This window comes from Chenopodium album, chromosome 26 (assembly GCF_948465745.1).
Source record: "Chenopodium album chromosome 26, dcCheAlbu1.1, whole genome shotgun sequence".
In the NCBI taxonomy this organism is placed as follows: Eukaryota; Viridiplantae; Streptophyta; class Magnoliopsida; order Caryophyllales; family Amaranthaceae; genus Chenopodium; species Chenopodium album.
The window spans coordinates 10,023,859-10,043,816 of NC_137859.1; the positions used below are offsets into that span (position 1 = coordinate 10,023,859).

General features: G+C 35.5%; 3 protein-coding genes across 3 annotated transcripts; 2 read left to right on the forward strand and 1 right to left on the reverse strand.

Moving 5' to 3' along the window:
* Nucleotides 1-6: 6 nt before the first annotated feature.
* Nucleotides 7-2,993, reverse strand: LOC145618541 (alcohol dehydrogenase 1-like). Its single transcript, XM_081673313.1, has 10 exons — nucleotides 2,824-2,993; nucleotides 2,603-2,739; nucleotides 2,434-2,486; nucleotides 1,798-2,123; nucleotides 1,628-1,710; nucleotides 1,413-1,488; nucleotides 1,151-1,212; nucleotides 972-1,067; nucleotides 698-859; nucleotides 7-266 (listed from the first exon to the last, which is right to left on the reverse strand). Exons 1-10 carry the CDS (start codon nucleotides 2,858-2,860, stop codon nucleotides 150-152), a joined length of 1,149 nt encoding a protein of 382 aa, XP_081529439.1. The 5' UTR covers nucleotides 2,861-2,993; the 3' UTR covers nucleotides 7-149.
* A 3,598-nt stretch (nucleotides 2,994-6,591) lies between these two features.
* LOC145616779 (uncharacterized) lies at nucleotides 6,592-7,669 on the forward strand. Its single transcript, XM_081671508.1, has one exon. It carries the CDS (start codon nucleotides 6,592-6,594, stop codon nucleotides 7,366-7,368), a length of 777 nt encoding a protein of 258 aa, XP_081527634.1. The 3' UTR covers nucleotides 7,369-7,669.
* A 7,634-nt stretch (nucleotides 7,670-15,303) lies between these two features.
* On the forward strand, nucleotides 15,304-19,737 carry LOC145617825 (putative kinase-like protein TMKL1). The gene is made up of 2 exons (XM_081672576.1): nucleotides 15,304-16,798; nucleotides 18,846-19,737. Exons 1-2 carry the CDS (start codon nucleotides 15,418-15,420, stop codon nucleotides 19,484-19,486), a joined length of 2,022 nt encoding a protein of 673 aa, XP_081528702.1. The 5' UTR covers nucleotides 15,304-15,417; the 3' UTR covers nucleotides 19,487-19,737.
* Nucleotides 19,738-19,958: the final 221 nt, after the last annotated feature.

Consider the following 19,958-nt stretch of genomic DNA (forward strand, 5'->3'; position numbering starts at 1 on the left):
GTAGACTTCACAAATCAATCAACTGGCAACTTTGAATAGCATATTTGTTCACTTGTTTTGACATTATTACAAAAATAAGTGAATGCAATCTTCTGAATTCTGCAAGAAAATTTGAATTATACCCTGATAAGATCAGATAATATTTCTGTTTAATCTTCCATGCTTATGATACAGCGCAAGCCTTCCCCTTTTTTCATTAACTCGAAAGCCTTGTTAATTTCTGAGAAGGATACTCTATGAGTTATGAATTTATCCAGATCCAGCTCCTGTAGATTACCAGAAAAAATCAGTTTAGATTATAGGTGTTGGTTATTCCTTTCCTCTCATCCCACCTTCATCTCTTTTCCCTATTTGATATATTATTTTTCCCCAAATCATTGTGCTTTATTCAAGAGCATTATTATTGCTGGCAAACTTTTATCTGACTCGATAACCTTTCAACATGACTTGTAACCCGAAACTCTCCTTTGTTGACATAGCTTTTGGATGGGTCTACTAGTTATAATAAATGACTATCCTTTGTTGTTGGAACATATTATCTTAGATGTAACTCAAGGGGATACTTTGCTCATTTGAAGCTCTATTAGTGAGCTAAAAATGGACAAATGAGCAAAAACTAAATTAAAAAATGTACGAGGGTACACGATAGAGACTCTTGCATTAGTTTAAGCAAAATTGATATCCAGGACCATCTTACCTGATTCATGTACATATCAACAACGGATGGGAGATCCGACTTGGGCTTGTAGTTGCCAAAGAAAGTTCCTTTGAGAGTTCTCTCATTAAGCAAATTAATGGGTTTAGTCATAAAAACTGCATCCTTGCTAGGAACTCCACAAAGCACAGCCACTCCCCATCCCTGTATAGTCAATCCCAAAAAACACAGAATGTTATTAAAAGCTCTGTTCTGAATCAAACTGCATTTCAAAATCATGTATATCTGAGTTAAAAAAAAAGGACCAAACTCTTACATCATGAACACACTCAAATGCAGATATCATAACATCAACATTTCCAGTACACTCTATACTCCTGTCGACTCCTCCGTCTGTCATCTCCTTGATAACCTGTTAAAGGAAATGGGTTTATCAGAGCTGCACAGAATTCATCTGAATCTTTTGAAATTGGGATGAAGATATTTAAACGTCACCTCTTGAATTGGTCTGTCATGATCTTTTGGATTCACAAAGTCTGTGACACCAAATTTCTTGGCTAAAAAAGAAGAAAGATACAATACATTAGTCCAGTAAGGACTTCTGATCTTGTGTTTCAAAGACTTTTTTTTTTTTTCGCGCTCTCCAATTTTCATTTCATAATTCTAAATTAACACATTATTACATTAAGTATTGTTAATCCAATTATCTCTTTGCCAACATGTATATAAGCTTGGGAACGGATGGAGTAATATCTACCTTCCTCAAATTTGCTAGGATTCCGACCGATTCCTATTATTCTTGATGCACCAGCAATTCTGGCACCTTCAGCAGCCTTGGCAATTTATAAAGTCAAATATAAGTTACAAATACAAAAACTGCATCATATTACTTACCTTTCCTATAGGAATTACATGTGTGAGCTACTACAAGAAATATATTCTACAACTCTTACAACACTGCCTAAAACTTACAGCAAGTCCTACAGCTCCAAGTCCGAACACAGCAACAGTAGAGCCTTTCTTTGGTTTTGCCACATTCAAAGTCGCGCCCAAACCTTAAATCAGAATAACAACAATTATAAGAAGCTTTAAATCACAATTGTCTGGTGAAAATGGGAAGACTGAAATTTATGATAGGAAACCTGTTGAAACACCACAGCTGAGAATGCAGGCTTTATCTAAGGGTGCCAATGGGTTAATCTTAACAAGACAACCAGAATGAACTACTGTATATTCACTGAAAGTAGAAGTTCCAATGAAATGGTTAATGGGATTTCCATTGAGAGAAAACCGGGATTTCCCATCGTTTAGCATCACTCCTCGAATAGGGTTCATCCTTAACAAATCACACATGTTGCTTTCCTCAGATTTGCAGTGGCGACACTCCCCGCATTCTCCAGTAAAAACTGGAAGAACATGATCGCCTACTTGAAAATCAGTCACGCCCTCACCTATGCTTTCTACAATGCTGTCAAATTTTAAACAGAAGCTTATCAACTAGATAATCTGCATATCTTTTCAGTCATTATAACTGGAAAGTATACGAGCTGAACCAATTACAGCATAGCTTGGCTCGTATAAGTTCATGAGCAGGCTCAGATATATAGATTAAATGGGGTTATAATTTACACTCCAATAGTTAACACGGACGAGCAATAATTAAACTTAATACTGTATTTTGTTAGCTGGAGTTTGTGATTGAGGCTTAAGCTACTCGAGCTTAATTTGAGGTTGTAAGCCAAGATGAGCTATCCTTAGCTGAGAATATAAGAGCATACCCAGCTGCTTCATGGCCAAAAATGCGAGGAAACAATTGTGTAGCAGGACTGCCCTGCAGAATAGAGGGAATCCTTGGAGTTCTCAGTTCTTAAAAACCATAGCTCAGAAACATGAAGGGTTACAAACTAGTATGAAAAGAAAGCAGAATGCTAGATAAATAAGATATACCTTAGCTTCCCAAAAGTAAAAGTCAGTACGGCAAAGAGTAGTGTACTTGATCTTAACTCTGACTTCCAAGGTCTGTGGTGGAGCAACCTCTACTTGCTCTATCACCAACGGCTTCCCGGCCTCCCATGCTACAGCAGCTATACAACAAACCGAAAAAATTAACAAAGTGATGATATGATCTTATAGAGTTATAGCTTATACTACTAGTCTTGGTTTCATACCTTTGCAGGGAATCACAAGGCCAGCAGTACTAGACATTGGTTATGTTCAGGGGAGTTCTCTCTTCTTTGAATCAAGTTTTCCAAACCCCTTAAAGAAGATTTCATAGATTCAGTTTCATAGTACAATTATAGGCTAGAGATGAGTGTGATGAAGACAAACATGATAAATGAAGTAGAGATACACAGATAAAACAAGGTTTTTATGGCCTAAGATTAGAAAGTGGGTGGACCACTAATTGTACTATAACTTGATATAGAGCTATTAATTTCCCTACAAAATTTGTTGCATTAGTAAAAAAGAAGTGTGTACAAGTTCTTATCAGTTGACTCCTTGTGTATGTTTTCTTGCTCTTTCTTTGCAAGGGCAAGTTATTGGGACTCTGACTTGGCTCTAAGTTTAAAAAATCACCACACAACTAACTCCACATTATCAACAACCATGTTGATAACTAAAACTAAAGAGAAATGGAAATTTATAAGTGAAACTCGTGTTACATACTCCCTTTATATGAAATTAGTTGTCACATTACTTCAACCTCTTAAAATTAGTAACATGACTAATTTTCAAAAATATCCGATCCTAGTATAATGTGAAAATTATTCTTTCCCATCACTCGATTTAAGTAATGGCATATTAGGAAATTCAATCATAATCCGTAACTCTTTTATAAGGGAAAGAGGAAGGTATACAATGCAAGTGCACAACATATGCACCTAAGCCACTAGATCATCAAGTCTTCTCCTTTAGGCACTAATCTTCCAAGCTGATAGATTATGCTGCGCAACTCTTGATAACTAAGCATGTAATTTAATGATTTAAAGCTTTATTGATTTTAGAGAAGACATTCTAGTATTCTACCATTGAGGTGATTGTCTGTAACTTTTATCAAGTTAGAATTGCTTGACCATGTATATAGCTCACAAGTCACAACTAAAGCTCAGCTCCACAGTTATAGTTTCCGGTTCATGACGCCATTAATCACACCTTTGTGAAGCAGGTTAATCAGCTAGATCAGTTGAATAATCAACTTGTGAATATTGGCATCTGGTTGGTTTGTGGTTGTGAAGGAACAAAGTAGACAAGTAAGAAGGGATTAACTTAAGGGGGAATTAGCCTGGTCCATGGGGGAGTTGTGGCCCGTGATCAGCACTGCTCTAGGCCCAGAGAGAGATGTGGTTTTCTTACACATATATATCTTGCTTGCTTGTTAGTTGTTAGTTTGTTACTAAACCAATAGGTTGATAGTCTTTTTCAATGAAACAAGGACGGACAAGAGAAAGAAGCTCGCTAACAGAACCCAAATTAAGTGAGGTTTCATCCTAAAACTAATTGACAATAGGAGAAATAGCCTACTTGGATGATAAATTAAAAGCTCTTTACTTTATTATCTTTTAATTTAGGACTCATGATGCAAACTTGCACTTAACAATCTTCCCCTCAAGTGTGAGTTCATGTACACTCGCCCTTAAATAAATACAGATAAGCAACACACCAAAGTGAAGTCTTATCGACATATGCCCTAACACATACAAGGCCTATCACATGGGGGCTTCGAGTAATGAAGTGAACCCACGATTTGGGTTAATGCCCACAAATTTACCATGTCTATTAATGTAGGCTACAATTTTCTGTTTTTGAGTTTATTTATAACCAGTGTATGTAATTTTTCTAATATTGGGGTACTCTTTTTTTTTTTTTTTGGGGGGAATAATATTGGGGTACTTTACAAGCTTCCAATGCTAACTTCGCCACAATTCTGTAATGTGTACCATCCGTCCTCCAGATCAATAAAATTGTCCACCCACCTTTCTGTTAAAGTAACCAACACAACATTAGTGAATCATGTAAAATCTGTATTTTTTATTTTTTTTTTATTTTTTTATTTTTTTGTTGATTTGTGAATATTTCTTGTATTTGTTATAACACTTTTCTCTATATAGTTAGGCCTTGTTCTTTTGAGCTTCTAGGCAAAGCATGCAGAGAAGAGCAGATTTCAGCAGAGCAGAGCAGATTGAAGCAAAGCCGAGCAGATATTATTATTATTATTATTATTATTATTATTATTATTATTATTTTATTTTTTTTTGAAAACATTATTATTATTAGTTATAAGTATTATTATTACTATTATTATCATTATTATAATTACTATTATTATTAAATATTAATTATTATAATATTATTATTAAATATTAATTATTATAATATTATTATTAATTATTACTTATTAATTATTATTATTAAATATTACTTTTTAATAATATTATTATTATTAAATATTAAATATCATTATTATTAGATATTAATTATTATTATCAAATATTAATTATTTATTATTATTATTATTATTAAATGATAATTATTATTATTATAATTATTATTACTATCAAAAGGGGACGGAGGTAGTATTATTATTAAATATTAATTATTATTATTATTAAATATTTATTATTATTATTATTAAAAATTAATTATTATTAAATATTAATTATTATTATTATTAAATATTAATTATTTATTATTTATTATTATTAATTATTAATTATTATTATTATTAAAAATTAATTATTATTAAATATTATTTGTTATTATTATTAATTATTATTATTATTAAATATTAATTATTATTATTATTAAATATTAATTATTATTAAATATTATTTATTATTATTATTATTAAATATTAATTATTATTATTATAATAATTCAATATTAAGTATTAGTTTTAAGCAGAGCAGAGCAAAACAGAGCAGATTGAAGCAGAGCAGCTCTAAAGAACGGGGCCTTAGTCTCATAACCACATAATTTTAACAAATGTCTGAAAATAGTTAATGGGATCATTGGTATAAGATAAGTGATGTGTTTGAATTATTAAGTTCAAAGGAAAGGTACCTAAGCTACATTTAATTCACACTACCATAAAAATAGGTCAATTCAAACAAAGAGAACATACTCTAATAATTCCATTATTTAGTGGGTAGATTACTTATAAAGTCATATGATGAAGCAAATAATCATACATAAGTCATGATCGAGTACAATCGAACTCAACTACATTACTCGGGCTTTTTTCCCTTACAAATACGAGTATTAAAAATTCATATTCTAAGTTTATGAAAATCATATTTTAAGTTGATTATGCTGTTAATATGAAAGAGAGGACAATGAAAACACACGAGTAAAATAGTTAACGACAATGGTTGTACTATGACTTAACTTTAGTGTTTTGACATGGTCCATCTTTTGTGTTAGCACGCTAAATATAGTATTTTTTACCTGTTAAAATCATTATTTGTTTTTGGCACTAAAGAACTTTTTCATTATTAAAGCTTAATCACTATGAAATCTTATAAATAAAGAATTAAAGTGTTAAGTATATTGTACATATTTGCTAAGTCAAAGGAGATAATTCTCTAATAATTATCCTCCTATTTTATAGTCCTTGGTATACGTGTATAGCATAGTTAGTTTCCTAGATTAGAGCCTAGGATTATGCTGTAATATTTGTACAAGTATATATATTCAGTCAATATGAATGACGAAGCAAGGAAAAACATTCCATATATTTCTATCATGGTATCAGTTGCCTAGTGCAAAATCCTTCGTCTCTTCCGCTGCTATCCTCGGTTTACTGCTCACTATTGTCAATCTTCTTCTTCTTCATCTCTTTCTTTTTTATTTTCTCCATGGGTGACTCCAAAGCTTCTTCTTTTCATCCGGCTCTTGCAGTACCTAACATCAAGAGCAATATTTCCATTATTCTAGAAATGGATAATTCTCAATACACTACGTGGGCAGAATTGTTCAAAATTCACGCAAAATCTCATCGGATCCTTCACCATATCATTCCCCCTGCCGGCAACGACAAAGGCAAGGAGAAGGTTCCTTCTACCGAGGAAGAAAAGGAACTATGGGAAACCCTTGATGCCGCGGTTTTATCGTGGATATATACTACCATCTCTCGTGACCTCCTCAGCACCATTATCGAACCAGGTGCTACGACCATGGAAGCTTGGAATAGGCTGCGTGACATATTTCAAGACAACCAACATTCTCGGGCCGTCACTCTTGAGCAAGAGTTTTCCAGTACTCATTTGGAGGACTTTCCCAATGTTTCGGCGTACTGTCAGCGTCTGAAATCGATCGCCGATCAACTCAAGAATGTAGGAGCACCTGTTTCGAATAGTAGGATGGTTCTTCAATTGGTGGGTGGCCTCACAAAGGCGTACAGTGGCGTGGGAACGCTCATAAGGCAGAGCAATCTCCTGCCTCCTTTCTATCAAGCGAGGTCAATGCTTACCTTAGAAGAGGCCGGCATGGCCAAAGAAGCAATGACGGGGTCTGATTCTGCAATGCTCGCTGCTTCCGGTGATGAGTCGACGGTCTACAATGACAATTCGGGGCAAGCTAAGGGTCCAAGACAGAAAAAGGGCAAGAATGGTGGCAGAAATAATTCGGGTAATGGTGCTAGTCGTGGCTCCGGCAGTGGAGGAAAGGGTCGGGGACAGAACGGCGGCGGCCGTGGCAACGGTGGCCAACAGTAGCAGCCCTCTGGTGGCCAGCAGCAGGTGTCGTACTGGCAGCAGGGAAATTTCCCGGGATGGGGATGGATGCCTATCCCGCCTTGCCCATTTCCTACGCAAGGTTAGGCTAGGCCTCCCTCCCAACAAAGACAGCCAGGCCTTTTGGGCCCAAGACCTCCGTATCAGCAACAGGCCTACCCACAGCAAGCCTATGCGTCATTTGGGCAGCAATCTACTTATGTTCCTACTGACATCGAATCAGCTATGCATACAATGTCGCTGAGTCAACCCGATCCTTCGTGGTACATGGACACCGGTGCAACTTCCCATATGACGTCCTCCCGAGGTACTCTCTCGTCTTATTTTAATTTGAGCAATCATCCAAATAATAGTATTGTTGTTGGAAACGGTCATACTATTCCAATTCAAGGATATGGTCATACTAAATTGTCATCTTCGAGTCCGTCCCTTTCCCTAAACAATGTCCTTCATGCTCCAAAACTCATAAAAAATCTTATTTCTGTTAGAAAATTTACTACTGATAATTCTGTGTCAGTTGAGTTTGATCCTTTTGGGTTTTCTGTGAAGGACCTACGGACGGGGATGCCAATAATGCGATGTGATAGTCGGGGGGACCTCTATCCTATATCTTCTTCATTTCCCAATCAAGCTACCTCATCTACCTTTGCCGTCATCTCACCTAAGCTTTGGCATGATCGTCTAGGCCATCCAAGTGCTCCTATTTTAGATGTTTTACGGCATAATAAAAGCATTGATTGTAATAGACTTTCTTGTTCTAGTATTTGTGGATCTTGTGTACTTGGAAAACATATTAAGTTGCCTTTTGTTGCTTCTTCGTCTAATACTATTATGCCATTTGATATTATTCATATTGATCTATGGACTTCACCTGTTTTGAGCTCTTCGGGTCATCGATATTATGTAGTATTGTTGGATGATTTTTCGAATTATTTGTGGACTTTTTCTATAGCACGAAAATCGGATGTGTATGATACTTTCTTACTCTTTAAGGCCCACATTTCCACTCAATTTGAGCGAACTATTAAAAATATTCAATGTGATAATGGGCGGGAATTTGATAATGGATCTTTTTGGGATTTTTGTAAGAAAAATGGGTTGTCATTCCGTCTTTCTTGTCCTCATACATCTCCACAAAATGGGAAAGCCGAGCGAAAAATCCGCACAATTAATAATATCTCTCGTACCCTTCTTGCTCATGCATCCTTACCTCATTCTTTTTGGCATCATTCTTTGCAAATGGCAACATATCTCCTTAATATTCTACCAAGTAAAGGGTTGGGAAATAAGTCTCCTCTTGAGGTACTTTATAAAAGAGTGCCGTCTTATGCTCATTTAAAGGTTTTTGGGTGTTTGTGTTATCCCTTGATTCCATCTACAACTATTAATAAGTTGCAACCTAGGTCTATGCCTTGTGTTTTTTTGGGATTTCCTAATAACCATCGTGGGTATAAGTGTTTTGATTTATCCACTAATAAAATCATTGTGTGTCGGCATGTTTTGTTTGATGAAAATGTTTTTCCATTTTCACAGTTGCATTCCCCACCTTCACATTATTATGATTTTCTTGACAATGGAATATCTCCATATGTTATCAATCACCTTCAGCAAACTGGCCTCACGCCTACTCCACAAGTCCAAACAAATCAGCCCACTAACAATCCTTCTCCACCGGTCCACCATGTGCCTTCCACACCACAAACGGACCCACCATCTCCACAAACAAATCAGCCCACCTCTCCAGCCCAACTCACATCACCATCTCATGACCAAGAGCAACACGCTACCTCCCCTCCTTCTGGGCCAGCAATTTTGACAGGCCCACACTCAGATTCGGGTCAGTCTTCTAGACAAGTTCCTGCCCAGCAGCCCAGTGTTGTGACTAGAAGTAGGAATGGGATTTTTAAACCCAATCCGAAATACTCTTGTAATGCTGCTATTGTGAGGTCTCCTTTACCTCGTAATCCGGTAGAGGCTTTGCGTGATCCGAATTGGAAAATGGCCATGGATGATGAATATGATGCTCTTATTAAAAATAAGACGTGGGAGTTGGTGCCCCGTCCACCTGATGTGAATGTTATTCGTTCTATGTAGATTTTTACTCATAAAGTCAAGTCTAACGGTGATTTTGAGAGGCATAAAGCCCGTCTTGTAGGTGATGGTAAAACTCAACAGGTTGGCATTGATTGTGGCGAGAATTTTAGTCCGGTTGTCAAACCGGCTACGATTCGTACTGTTCTTAGTCTTTCTCTGTCGAAGGCATGGCCTATACATCAGTTGGATGTTAAAAATGCTTTCTTACATGGTGAATTGCAGGAAACTGTTTATATGCATCAACCGGTTGGTTACAGAGATCGGGATCATCCTGATTATGTTTGTCTCTTAAATAAGTCACTTTATGGACTTAAGCAGGCACCCAGGGCTTGGTATAAGAGGTTTGCTGATTATGTGTTATCTCTTGGTTTTACCAACAGCACGATGGATAATTCTTTATTTATCTATCGGAAAGGATCTGACATGGCTTACATTTTATTGTATGTTGATGATATCATTCTGACTGCTTCTTCTAATGCTCTCCGATGCTCTATCATGTCACTTCTTAGCTCTGAGTTTGCAATGAAGGACCTTGGTCCTCTGAATTATTTTCTGGGTATTGCTGTCACTCGACATAAGGGTGGCTTGTTTCTTTCACAGCGTAAATACGCCGAGGAAATAATTGACCGTGCAGGGATGTCAACGTGTAAGCCATCTCCGACTCCAGTTGACACAAAGTCGAAGTTAGGAGCTACTACCAGTGCTCCTATTGATGATCCTTCTCTGTATTGGAGCCTTGCAGGGGCTCTCCAGTATCTTACTTTCACCAGACCGGATATTTCTTATGCTGTTCAGCAGGTTTGTCTACATATGCATGACCCGAGGGTTGAACATATGTCTGCTCTCAAACGAATTATTCGGTATGTCCAGGGTACTATTGAATTTGGTTTACATCTATATCCATCTTCTATTTCTTCTCTGGTTGCATATACTGATGCAGATTGGGGTGGGTGCCCTGATACGAGACGTTCAACGTCTGGATATTGTGTTTTCTTGGGTGATAATCTGATTTCTTGGTCGTCTAAACGCCAGCCCACATTGTCAAAATCTAGTGCTGAGGCCGAGTATAGAGGGGTGGCGAATGTTGTCTCCGAGTCATGCTGGATTCGGAATCTTCTCTTGGAGTTACATTGTCCGATTAAAAAGGCTACTCTTGTGTATTGTGACAGTGTTAGTGCTATTTATTTGTCGGGAAATCCAGTTCAACATCAACGTACAAAACACATTGAAATGGATATTCATTTTGTACGAGAGAAGGTTGCACGTGGGGAAGTTCGAGTTCTACATGTGCCGTCACGATATCAGATAGCGGATATTTTTACCAAAGGTCTTCCGCGAGTTTTATTTGAGGATTTTAGGGACAGTCTTAGCGTCCGTTGCCCTCCCGCTTCGACTGTGGGGGTGTGTTAAGTATATTGTACATATTTGCTAAGTCAAAGGAGATAATTCTCTAATAATTATCCTCCTATTTTATAGTCCTTGATATACGTGTATAGCATAGTTAGTTTCCTAGATTAGAGCCTAGGATTATGCTGTAATCTTTGTATATATATTCAGTCAATATGAATGACGAAGCAAGGAAAAACATTCCATATATTTCTATCATAAAGATGCTCTAACAATTTGTGTTTTTACTTTTTCAAAAATCTCTTGTTCATGCCTTCTACAATCAATCAGACTTTGTTTATTTTGTCGTTAGGAGATGGGACTTTTTACTTCAACTTGTCTACTAACCTTATAACAAGGCTACATAAATATTGACCATGTATGACAAGGATTAAAGACTGCATATCCTGTGCTTTGCTTTTTTTTATTTGAAATTTTTACTTAATAGGTAAATATTTTACTCAAAAGACTTTTTTTAGTATGTTTTAATTATCATTGGCGAAAAGGATTATAAGTGCTAATGAGATGAGATAACTCATTACTCATGAACTACTTAAACTCAACTTTAATTTGTTTACTATTAATCAATTTGGATGAGTTTAAGCATTCGTACTTTATACGAGTACTATGGTAATAAATGGGTCTTAGCTAGATTCAAATAATCTCTATAGCATAATAAGATAAATAAGGTAAATGTGAACATCGAGTACTATGGTAATCAACCAGGTCTTAAATTCAAATAATCTCTATGGCATAATAAGATAAATAATAAGGTAAATGTGAACATGGAGGAGAAAAGTGATCAAAATTATCTTTAACTTTTTTCCATCACCTTGGATGACATACAAGAGAATAGCAAAAGGATGAGGTTATAATTTTATTTAATTTTCATTCTCTTTCTTTTTTTTTTTTAAAAAAAAAAAAGTTGCAAATCAACCTAAAATATACTACTATGGCCTTTATACATCATTTTAATATCCTTATTATCATACAATAATCATGTCTTATTTTATTTAATCACACACTTAGATACATCTATAACCTTTTAAAGAGGGATATATTAAAGTGAAACCATTAAAAGTGGACAAAAATAGCATTCTATGAATGAGCTTAACAAATACTTACTTGAACAAAGTCAATTTACATAACATAACATTTCAACCTAAAAAGATCTACTAATTATGCTGCATGATTGGAGTGACTTATCTTTGTGAAAAAAAAATACTCAACCTATCTAAAATGGAAGCATCATTATAGAAGCTATCCTTAAAAAAGATCACTTTTAGCTAATGTCACAAAATCTTTTAGTAAAAAAATGTGTGAACTTAGACCCACAAACATGAAAGTGGAGCTCATTCCATGTGAATTTTGCCTGGATAATATTTTCCTATCATAAAATTTAACCCTTTAATATATATTCTTTATTTAATTTTTAGTCACACTACTTATCTTATAAACTCTTAGACCAAAAAAACATTGGGAGCCCACATTTAGGAATACAACATCATTGAATGCATTACAAGATTATGGTTAATCATATCTTGTCTCTAATTGATCTTATCCAAGGGCTTATATGTAATATCATTGCCACGTGTAGGGTCAATAATCATTGGAAACACCATTAGCAAACATGGTATCTTGGTTTAAACTTACTTTATGAAGAAGAGAGACAATCGTACGTTGGGCATGTTGCAAAGTAGCGGTGGTGCTAAACGGCAATAAAAATTAAAGTTTTGGAAACTCTATGCTTCTAATGGTGGGCGTGCATTTCTAATAGTAAACTCTTTGTATAATACTACTAGTATTAGTATTTTATCTATTTGTTTGTGATTGTAACAATTGAGAGAGAGAAACCTTTATTTTCAAGTAACGAAAATGATTCTGGTTAGGCTATACCTATAAGCTCTTACTAGCTAGAATAAAACGAGTTGGAAACGAGAATAATAGTATTTAATTTGTACCGATAAGGTACGTACTAATCTACAAAGACGTACACAAATTCTTATATGTGGATGGTAAGCCATCATGGGAATTACTTCAGTAGCGTTATAGAAATTACTTGATTGATGTTATAGGGGTTACTCGATAGGTATTATAGGAGAAATTTTGTTTTTTTATAAACTGTCACATGGTGTATGTGGCTAGCAGCACACCAAATGCGCTGCTACAAACTATAATTCGCCTCAAGTGCTTGAATGTGAGGTTTAAAAATATCTTTTTTAATATCTGAATTAGCAAGAATTTGAGATTGATGAGACTCGTGAAGTACAAAGTAAATATGGTACATGCGTTAAGTTTATTGGCATGTAAATGACGAGTTTAACAAAAAGAATCCTTGCTAGCTATATATCCCTACCTTATAAAAAGTACAAAACTACTCTTATGAATAGTGTTATACCAATTCTACCCCTTAAAATGTGTATTTACATTTATACCCTCATTAATTATGTACAAGTTTTTTAAATGAATAGTGATTTGACAATTATACCATCTAAAATGTTAATTTACTTATTTGCCCTCATTAATGATAATTATCTCTTTATTTTATCTATTAAAAATAATGTGTGGACATTTATACCCTTAAAATATTTCTTTATATATTTTCTCTCATTATGCTGCTAATAACTAAAATTTTAATATAAGTTCAAAGGGAAATAGATTCCGGATATGACTAACTATACCGCGCGCATCGCGGGCGTTAGCTGCCCTAGTAAACTAAAAAGAAAATTATTTTGGAATATAATGCTTAGCCAAATTTCAGACATATATTACAAACTATATGACCTTAAAAAATAGAGCAATGGACAATGCATTAGCCAATTACGTTAAATATCCTAACAACGTTTATAAATATTTCTTGCACAAGTGTGAAGATGCATATATGCAATATCCATTGCAATAAATTCACATTTGAAGTATAACTACGATTTCTATCCATGTATTTTCCCTTTGCACCAAAAAAAAAAAAAAAAAAAAAAAAAAAACCATGTATTTTCCCATGTACTCGTATTCACTAGCCCTTATCTTATATAATGATTAAAATCATCATTTTTGTAAAGTATTGATCCAATTTAAAAATAATTTGAAGAAATATTTAAGTTTTAAAATATCCAATGCTCTCATCAAGCAAGCAATAAGGAGTTTATTTGCTTTTGTAACTTGAATGCTATGAGGCTATAACATACATTATGTCCTAGAAGGCTATAACTCATAGATAGGAGCATTATCACAATTAACGAGGACTATCACAATGCAATGCCAATGATAAGATTCCAAATATGCACCCCATGTACTTGTATTTGGGTTGGTTTATTCGAGATTCTTATGAATGCTTTCACTTTGCTTTTCATTAGGACATTAGTAAGATCAATAATCTACCACGAAGTACACATTAATGGATTTTCTAATGAATAGTTATTGTTCTTTGTAATTTTCTAAGGCATAAAATAACTAATGTCTTTCTTGTCTTCCTAAAATACTAAGGGAATCATAACTCCATCTTTAGAAGGTTTTGCATAGAACGGACTCATGTGAGTCCAATTTATAACCTTCAAACACACCACCTCCATTTTCCTTATGCTAAACTTGCCACTTTAGTGATGAATTTTTTTTTGTATGATTGAACTCACGTGAGTCCGTTCTACACAATACTTTTCCCTATCTTTAATTTTGCCTTAAGAAAACACTAAACTTTATTAGTTTTATCCATTGATTTTAGTTGAATGGAACATATTTTTATTTAAAAACAAATTTAAAAAATCAACTAAAATGAAATATTTTCTATTGAATTAATCATAAAATTGCTTTGCATGCATTTACAACTGATTAATTTAGAACACCCAATAAGAAAAATTTGTACTCTGGATAGCCTACTTTACTCTATCTGAATTCAATTGCCAAGTTCTCACTTCAAATCACACGTGACAAGTTTTATAGACAAATTAAGCTTATTTGAAACTTCTACCAAGATAGGGCTCAATATCGGACAAAAAAATAATACAAGTATAAATCAAAGCTAAGCAAGTAATTTCATACCATAAAGAAATAAGGAAAAAAAAAAAGTAATTTAAAAATAAAATATTTTCTCTCTAATGAAAAGCTCACCTATATTAATAACATATTGTCTATTCATACTAAAATTCTCTTAAACAAGTAAATTGATAGAATTTGAACATTTAAATTATAGACCTTGAAAAATTTTCTTAAACAAGTAAATTGAGACGGATGTAATACAAAGAGTTGAGGTTCAAGGCCTTGAAGCATGATTTCAAAAATGTTGATATTCTGACCATCAAATCAGCAAGCAATCAAAATTCACATAAGACTGATACAAACAAAATGATAAAACTACAGAAAAAAAACACCAAAATTTTCAATCACAATGTCCCAACAGTCAAAACTCCCTTTTCTCAGCTTTCCCAAAAAGCAAAAACCTCAACACAAACCCTCTCAATTCATTCATTCTTTCTCCCACTCACTCACTCACTTCACTCCTTCCTCTTCACTCCTCACTTTCTCTCTCCTCCATTCTCAAACCTTTTCCTCTCTCCAATGCCAAATCTCACCAAACCCTTCTTCTTCTTCCTCCTCTGTTTCTTCCTATTCCTCTGTTTTTCTCCTTCCTCCATTAATGGCAGCTCAACTTCAGATGTTGAGCTTCTTCTTTACAAAATCAAACCCACTTTACAAGGTAACTCAGAAAGTCTCCTCCTTTCTTCATGGAACTCAACCATTCCTCTTTGTCAATGGAGAGGCCTCAAATGGGTGTTCTCTAATGGCACTTCTTTAGCTTGTGATTCTCTCTCTTCTCCTCAATGGTCTAGTCTTACTCTCTTCAAAGACCCTTCAATTCACATTCAATCACTTCAGCTTCCTTCAGCTAATCTTTCTGGTTCAATTCCTAGAGAAATTGGGGAACTCTCTGCTCTTAAAACCCTATATTTGAGTGTCAATTCTTTGTCTCTTGGGGTACCCTTAGAACTTGGGTACAGTTCTTCTCTTACAGATATTGATTTGGGGCAGAATTTGCTAACTGGGTCTCTTTCTCCTTCAATTTGGAACCTATGTGACCGCCTCGAATCGCTTCGGCTTCATGGTAACTCTCTCTCTGGCTCTCTCCCTGCTCCTGCTTTGCCTAATGCTAGTTGTGATAGTTTGAAAGTTCTTGATTTAGGGGATAATAAGTTTACTGGGTTGTTTCCTGATTTTATAACTAGGTTTAGAAATATTCATGTTCTTGATCTTAGTTATAATTTGCTTACTGGGGTGATTCCTGAGGGTTTAGGGCAGTTGAAATTTGATCAATTGAATTTGTCTTATAATAATTTTAGTGGGGTGTTGCCAAAATTTGGGGATAGTAAAGTTGGGGCTGAGGCATTTGAAGGGAACAACCCTGGATTATGTGGGTACCCTTTAGGGGGTTGTAGTGGTAGGACTAATTTGACTCCTGGTGCAATTGCTGGTCTAGTGATCGGGTTGATGACGGGTTCTGTGGTTGCTGTGTCGATTTTAATCGGGTATTTGCAAAACCGGAGGAGGAAGAATAGGAGGGAGAATGAGGATGATGAATTGGAGGAATGTGAAGAGGATGATACTGCTGGTGAAACTGGTGAGGCTAAGCTGGTTGTGTTTCAAGGCGGCGAGAATTTGACACTTGAGGATGTGTTGAATGCTACCGGGCAGGTTATTGAGAAGACGAGCTATGGAACGTCTTATAAGGCTAAGCTTGCTGATGGAGGGACTATCGCGTTGAGGTTGTTGAGAGAAGGTTGTTGCAAGGATAGAAGTTCTTGTTTGCCCGTGGTAAGGCAGTTGGGTCGTATTCGACATGAGAATTTGGATCCATTAAGAGCTTTCTATCAAGGAAAAAGAGGAGAGAAGTTGCTCATCTATGACTATGTTCCTACCAGAACTCTCTTTGAGCTTTTACATGGTAAGTGTCACTTTCATGTTTTATTTGTTGTCTATTTTGTCTTTTCATTGGTCTAAACAGAAGTATATGAAACAAGAATCCAAAGGATACCATATATTGTCAAATCAACATTCAATGTGATTTAAATTGGATATACAAGTACAAAATTGAACATTACATTACTAATGTGTACAACGACGAGTAATAACTTCTTTCATCCTGCATTAAAACTGAATAGACTGCTGAGAAGTTGTTAATACATAAATGGACAAACTGTCGAGAAGTATTGTACTGCTCTTGGTTAGCTGGAAATGAACCCATATGTGCTTTAATGCTGTAGAAATTTCTTCTGTCTAGTTGAAAAAGCTCTTTGTCTGAAGAGCTCCTTTGATGATCGTTAATGTGGGAAAGCAAACTCATAAAGGAAATTATTCAATACAGTATTGGTTTCAAGTGTTCAAAGTCCTGTTAAGTCGATAACAAAGAATCACCAATGGTCAGAATTTCTTGCATTATTTCACATCCCAGACCAGGCTGGTTCACAGTGAGCTAGTTTCTCGCCTCATTCATTGTTTTATGTTCTAGTTAGTTTTTTTCTGAAAGGACTTTTTGCATGTTTCTCAAAATTAGGCTCTTAGCAAATATGGACTAATAAAAACAAGGGATCTTAACAATGGTGTATGCTCTCTTCTTTGGATCTGTCTAGGACTCTGGGATGATTGCATCTTTATATTTGGTGCTACGTGGAAAACATGGTTTGTTGCTTAGTTGTTATATATGATATCTAAGTTTTTGTACTTGGAGAGTCTTACGCTCTTACCTTCCAATTTAATTAGATACTACGTCTTATGTTACCCAAGCTCTTCATTTTACTTCAAATGCTAAATACTATCTCTAATATGGTCATGGATATTGAGACTAGACCATGCAAAATTTTCAAAATGACGGATATTATTTAGCTTGGTTTTAAAAAGCGCGCCTCAGGCCCACGCTCTGGGAAATGGGCTTTAGCTAGTTGAGGCTCGGACACCTACGGAAGGCGCACGCCTCATGCGCCTCAAAGCGCCTTGGGTAAGGTGCGCCTTTGCGCCTCGAGGAAAATAACTAAGGTTTAAGTTATATTTTGAAGAATGGTGGACGTTTTTTCAAATTCAGACTACCATAGATATACATATATCATTATTTAATTTATTATGAATCTTTTTAATTGGTATCAAGTACAATCAAAGTAAAATATAATTTTAAATAAATATATAAATACATGCGCCTTGCATACAAAAGGGGCGCGCCTTCGCCTTGCGCCTCGCGCCTAGGCTGCAAGGACCATTTGCGCCTTGGTGCGCCCTGCGCCTTTTAAAACTAAGTTATTTAGACACGTGCCCATTTGTTACACTAGATGCCAAACGACTAACTGTGTCCAAACTCCAAAGTCTTAACTTCTGTCACATGTCTTGACTAATATTTGCCGAGTTGCAGGCTTAACCTATGGTGAATGAAATATATTACCAAAACTACATTGCTGAAGAAGAGCATTGTTGAGAATGTGGATTAACTTAGGTTGAAAACCTTTTCAAGTAGAGTTGCCTAATTGAGGAAACTGTAATCTTTAAAAATTACATTGATGAAGAACTTATGTCCAGTCAAAAACATTTACACACCAAAGTCCAGTCAAAATTATTCACACGCCAAATTTGGTAGGCTAAGCGGAGAAACTAGATTTTCCAGTGCATAATCACGTTGATATCCTCAAAGTTCTATGGGCCTAGTAGCTCTTGGTGAGGCTTTCTGCCTGCATTTTTACCCCACTCGTAAGCAATGTAGGAAACATAGTCAACTTAAGGCTTCATTTGAATTGATGCAGCTGCAGCATGCTTTTATGTACTTTGAATATGTAACAGTACTCAATAAGTATTAATTGTGGTCATTACATTATGTGGAGGTATTTTAAATTTTTTTTTTTTTTTAATTAATTTGTGTCTTTGTAGATCCATTTCTCACTGAGTTCATACACTGTTGTATTCTATGACTTGTTTCTGTTCTCACTGAATTCTGATTTTTGTTAAACCAGAACCTAAGCCAGGGAAGCCAGTGCTAAATTGGGCTCGACGCCACAAAATTGCACTTGGTATAGCCAGAGGACTAGCATATCTTCATACCGGCCTAGAGACTACAATGACTCATGGGAACGTTAAATCGAAGAATGTACTTATTGATGACTTCTTCGTAGCTAGACTTACTGAAATTGGGGTAGACAAGCTGGTGATCCCAGATGTAGCTGATGAAATGTTGTCTCAACTGAAGACAGATGGATACAAGGCTCCCGAGCTTCAAAAAATGAATAAATGCAATCCAAGAACTGATGTATATGCATTTGGTATATTGTTGCTTGAGATTTTGATAGGAAAAAAGCCCGACAAAAACTCCCGAAGTGGTGATTATATGGATTTACCATCGATGGTGAAAACAGCTGTTTTGGAGGAGACAACAATGGAGGTTTTCGATGTTGAGGTTTTGAAGGGAATAAGAAGTCCCATGGAAGACGGATTGGTCCATGCGTTGAAGCTTGCAATGGGTTGCTGTGCTCCAGTGGCTACTGCTAGACCCACAATGGAGGAAGTACTGAAGCAGTTGGAAGAAAACAGACCGAGAAACAGGTCTGCTTTGTACAGCCCTACTGAAACTAGAAGTGGGACAGGTACTCCCTTTTGATCTTCCTTCACCATGTTTTTGTTAGATTGAGAGGTAAAACCTGTCTGTCTGTAGTCTGTACTGCTGTAGGAAAAAGTCTCCTTAAATTGATACGATTTTCTGTGCATGTAATTTGTGGCAGAGGTAGTGGAATCGTGCACAGTGATTCATTATCTGTTGTAGATTTCTCATCTAATTCCTATATTATGATGTAGTTGTGTTAAAATGATGAGATTTATTATAAAAATTGTGATTGTAGCAAACTATTTACACTTATTAACTACGAATATAGGGTAATTTTCTCCAGTTCTGATTCGCTAGCTCTTATACACTTCTTTTTTCTTTCTGAATGCTTTTGGTATGGTTTATAATTGTCGTAAATGTACAGAATTAGAATGGTTTGTTCTGTTTAAGAAACCTCGATGATAGATTCTCTGTGGGGCTGGCGAAGATGTCATTATCGGTGGTTGGATGTCTCTCGTATTGTAGTTTC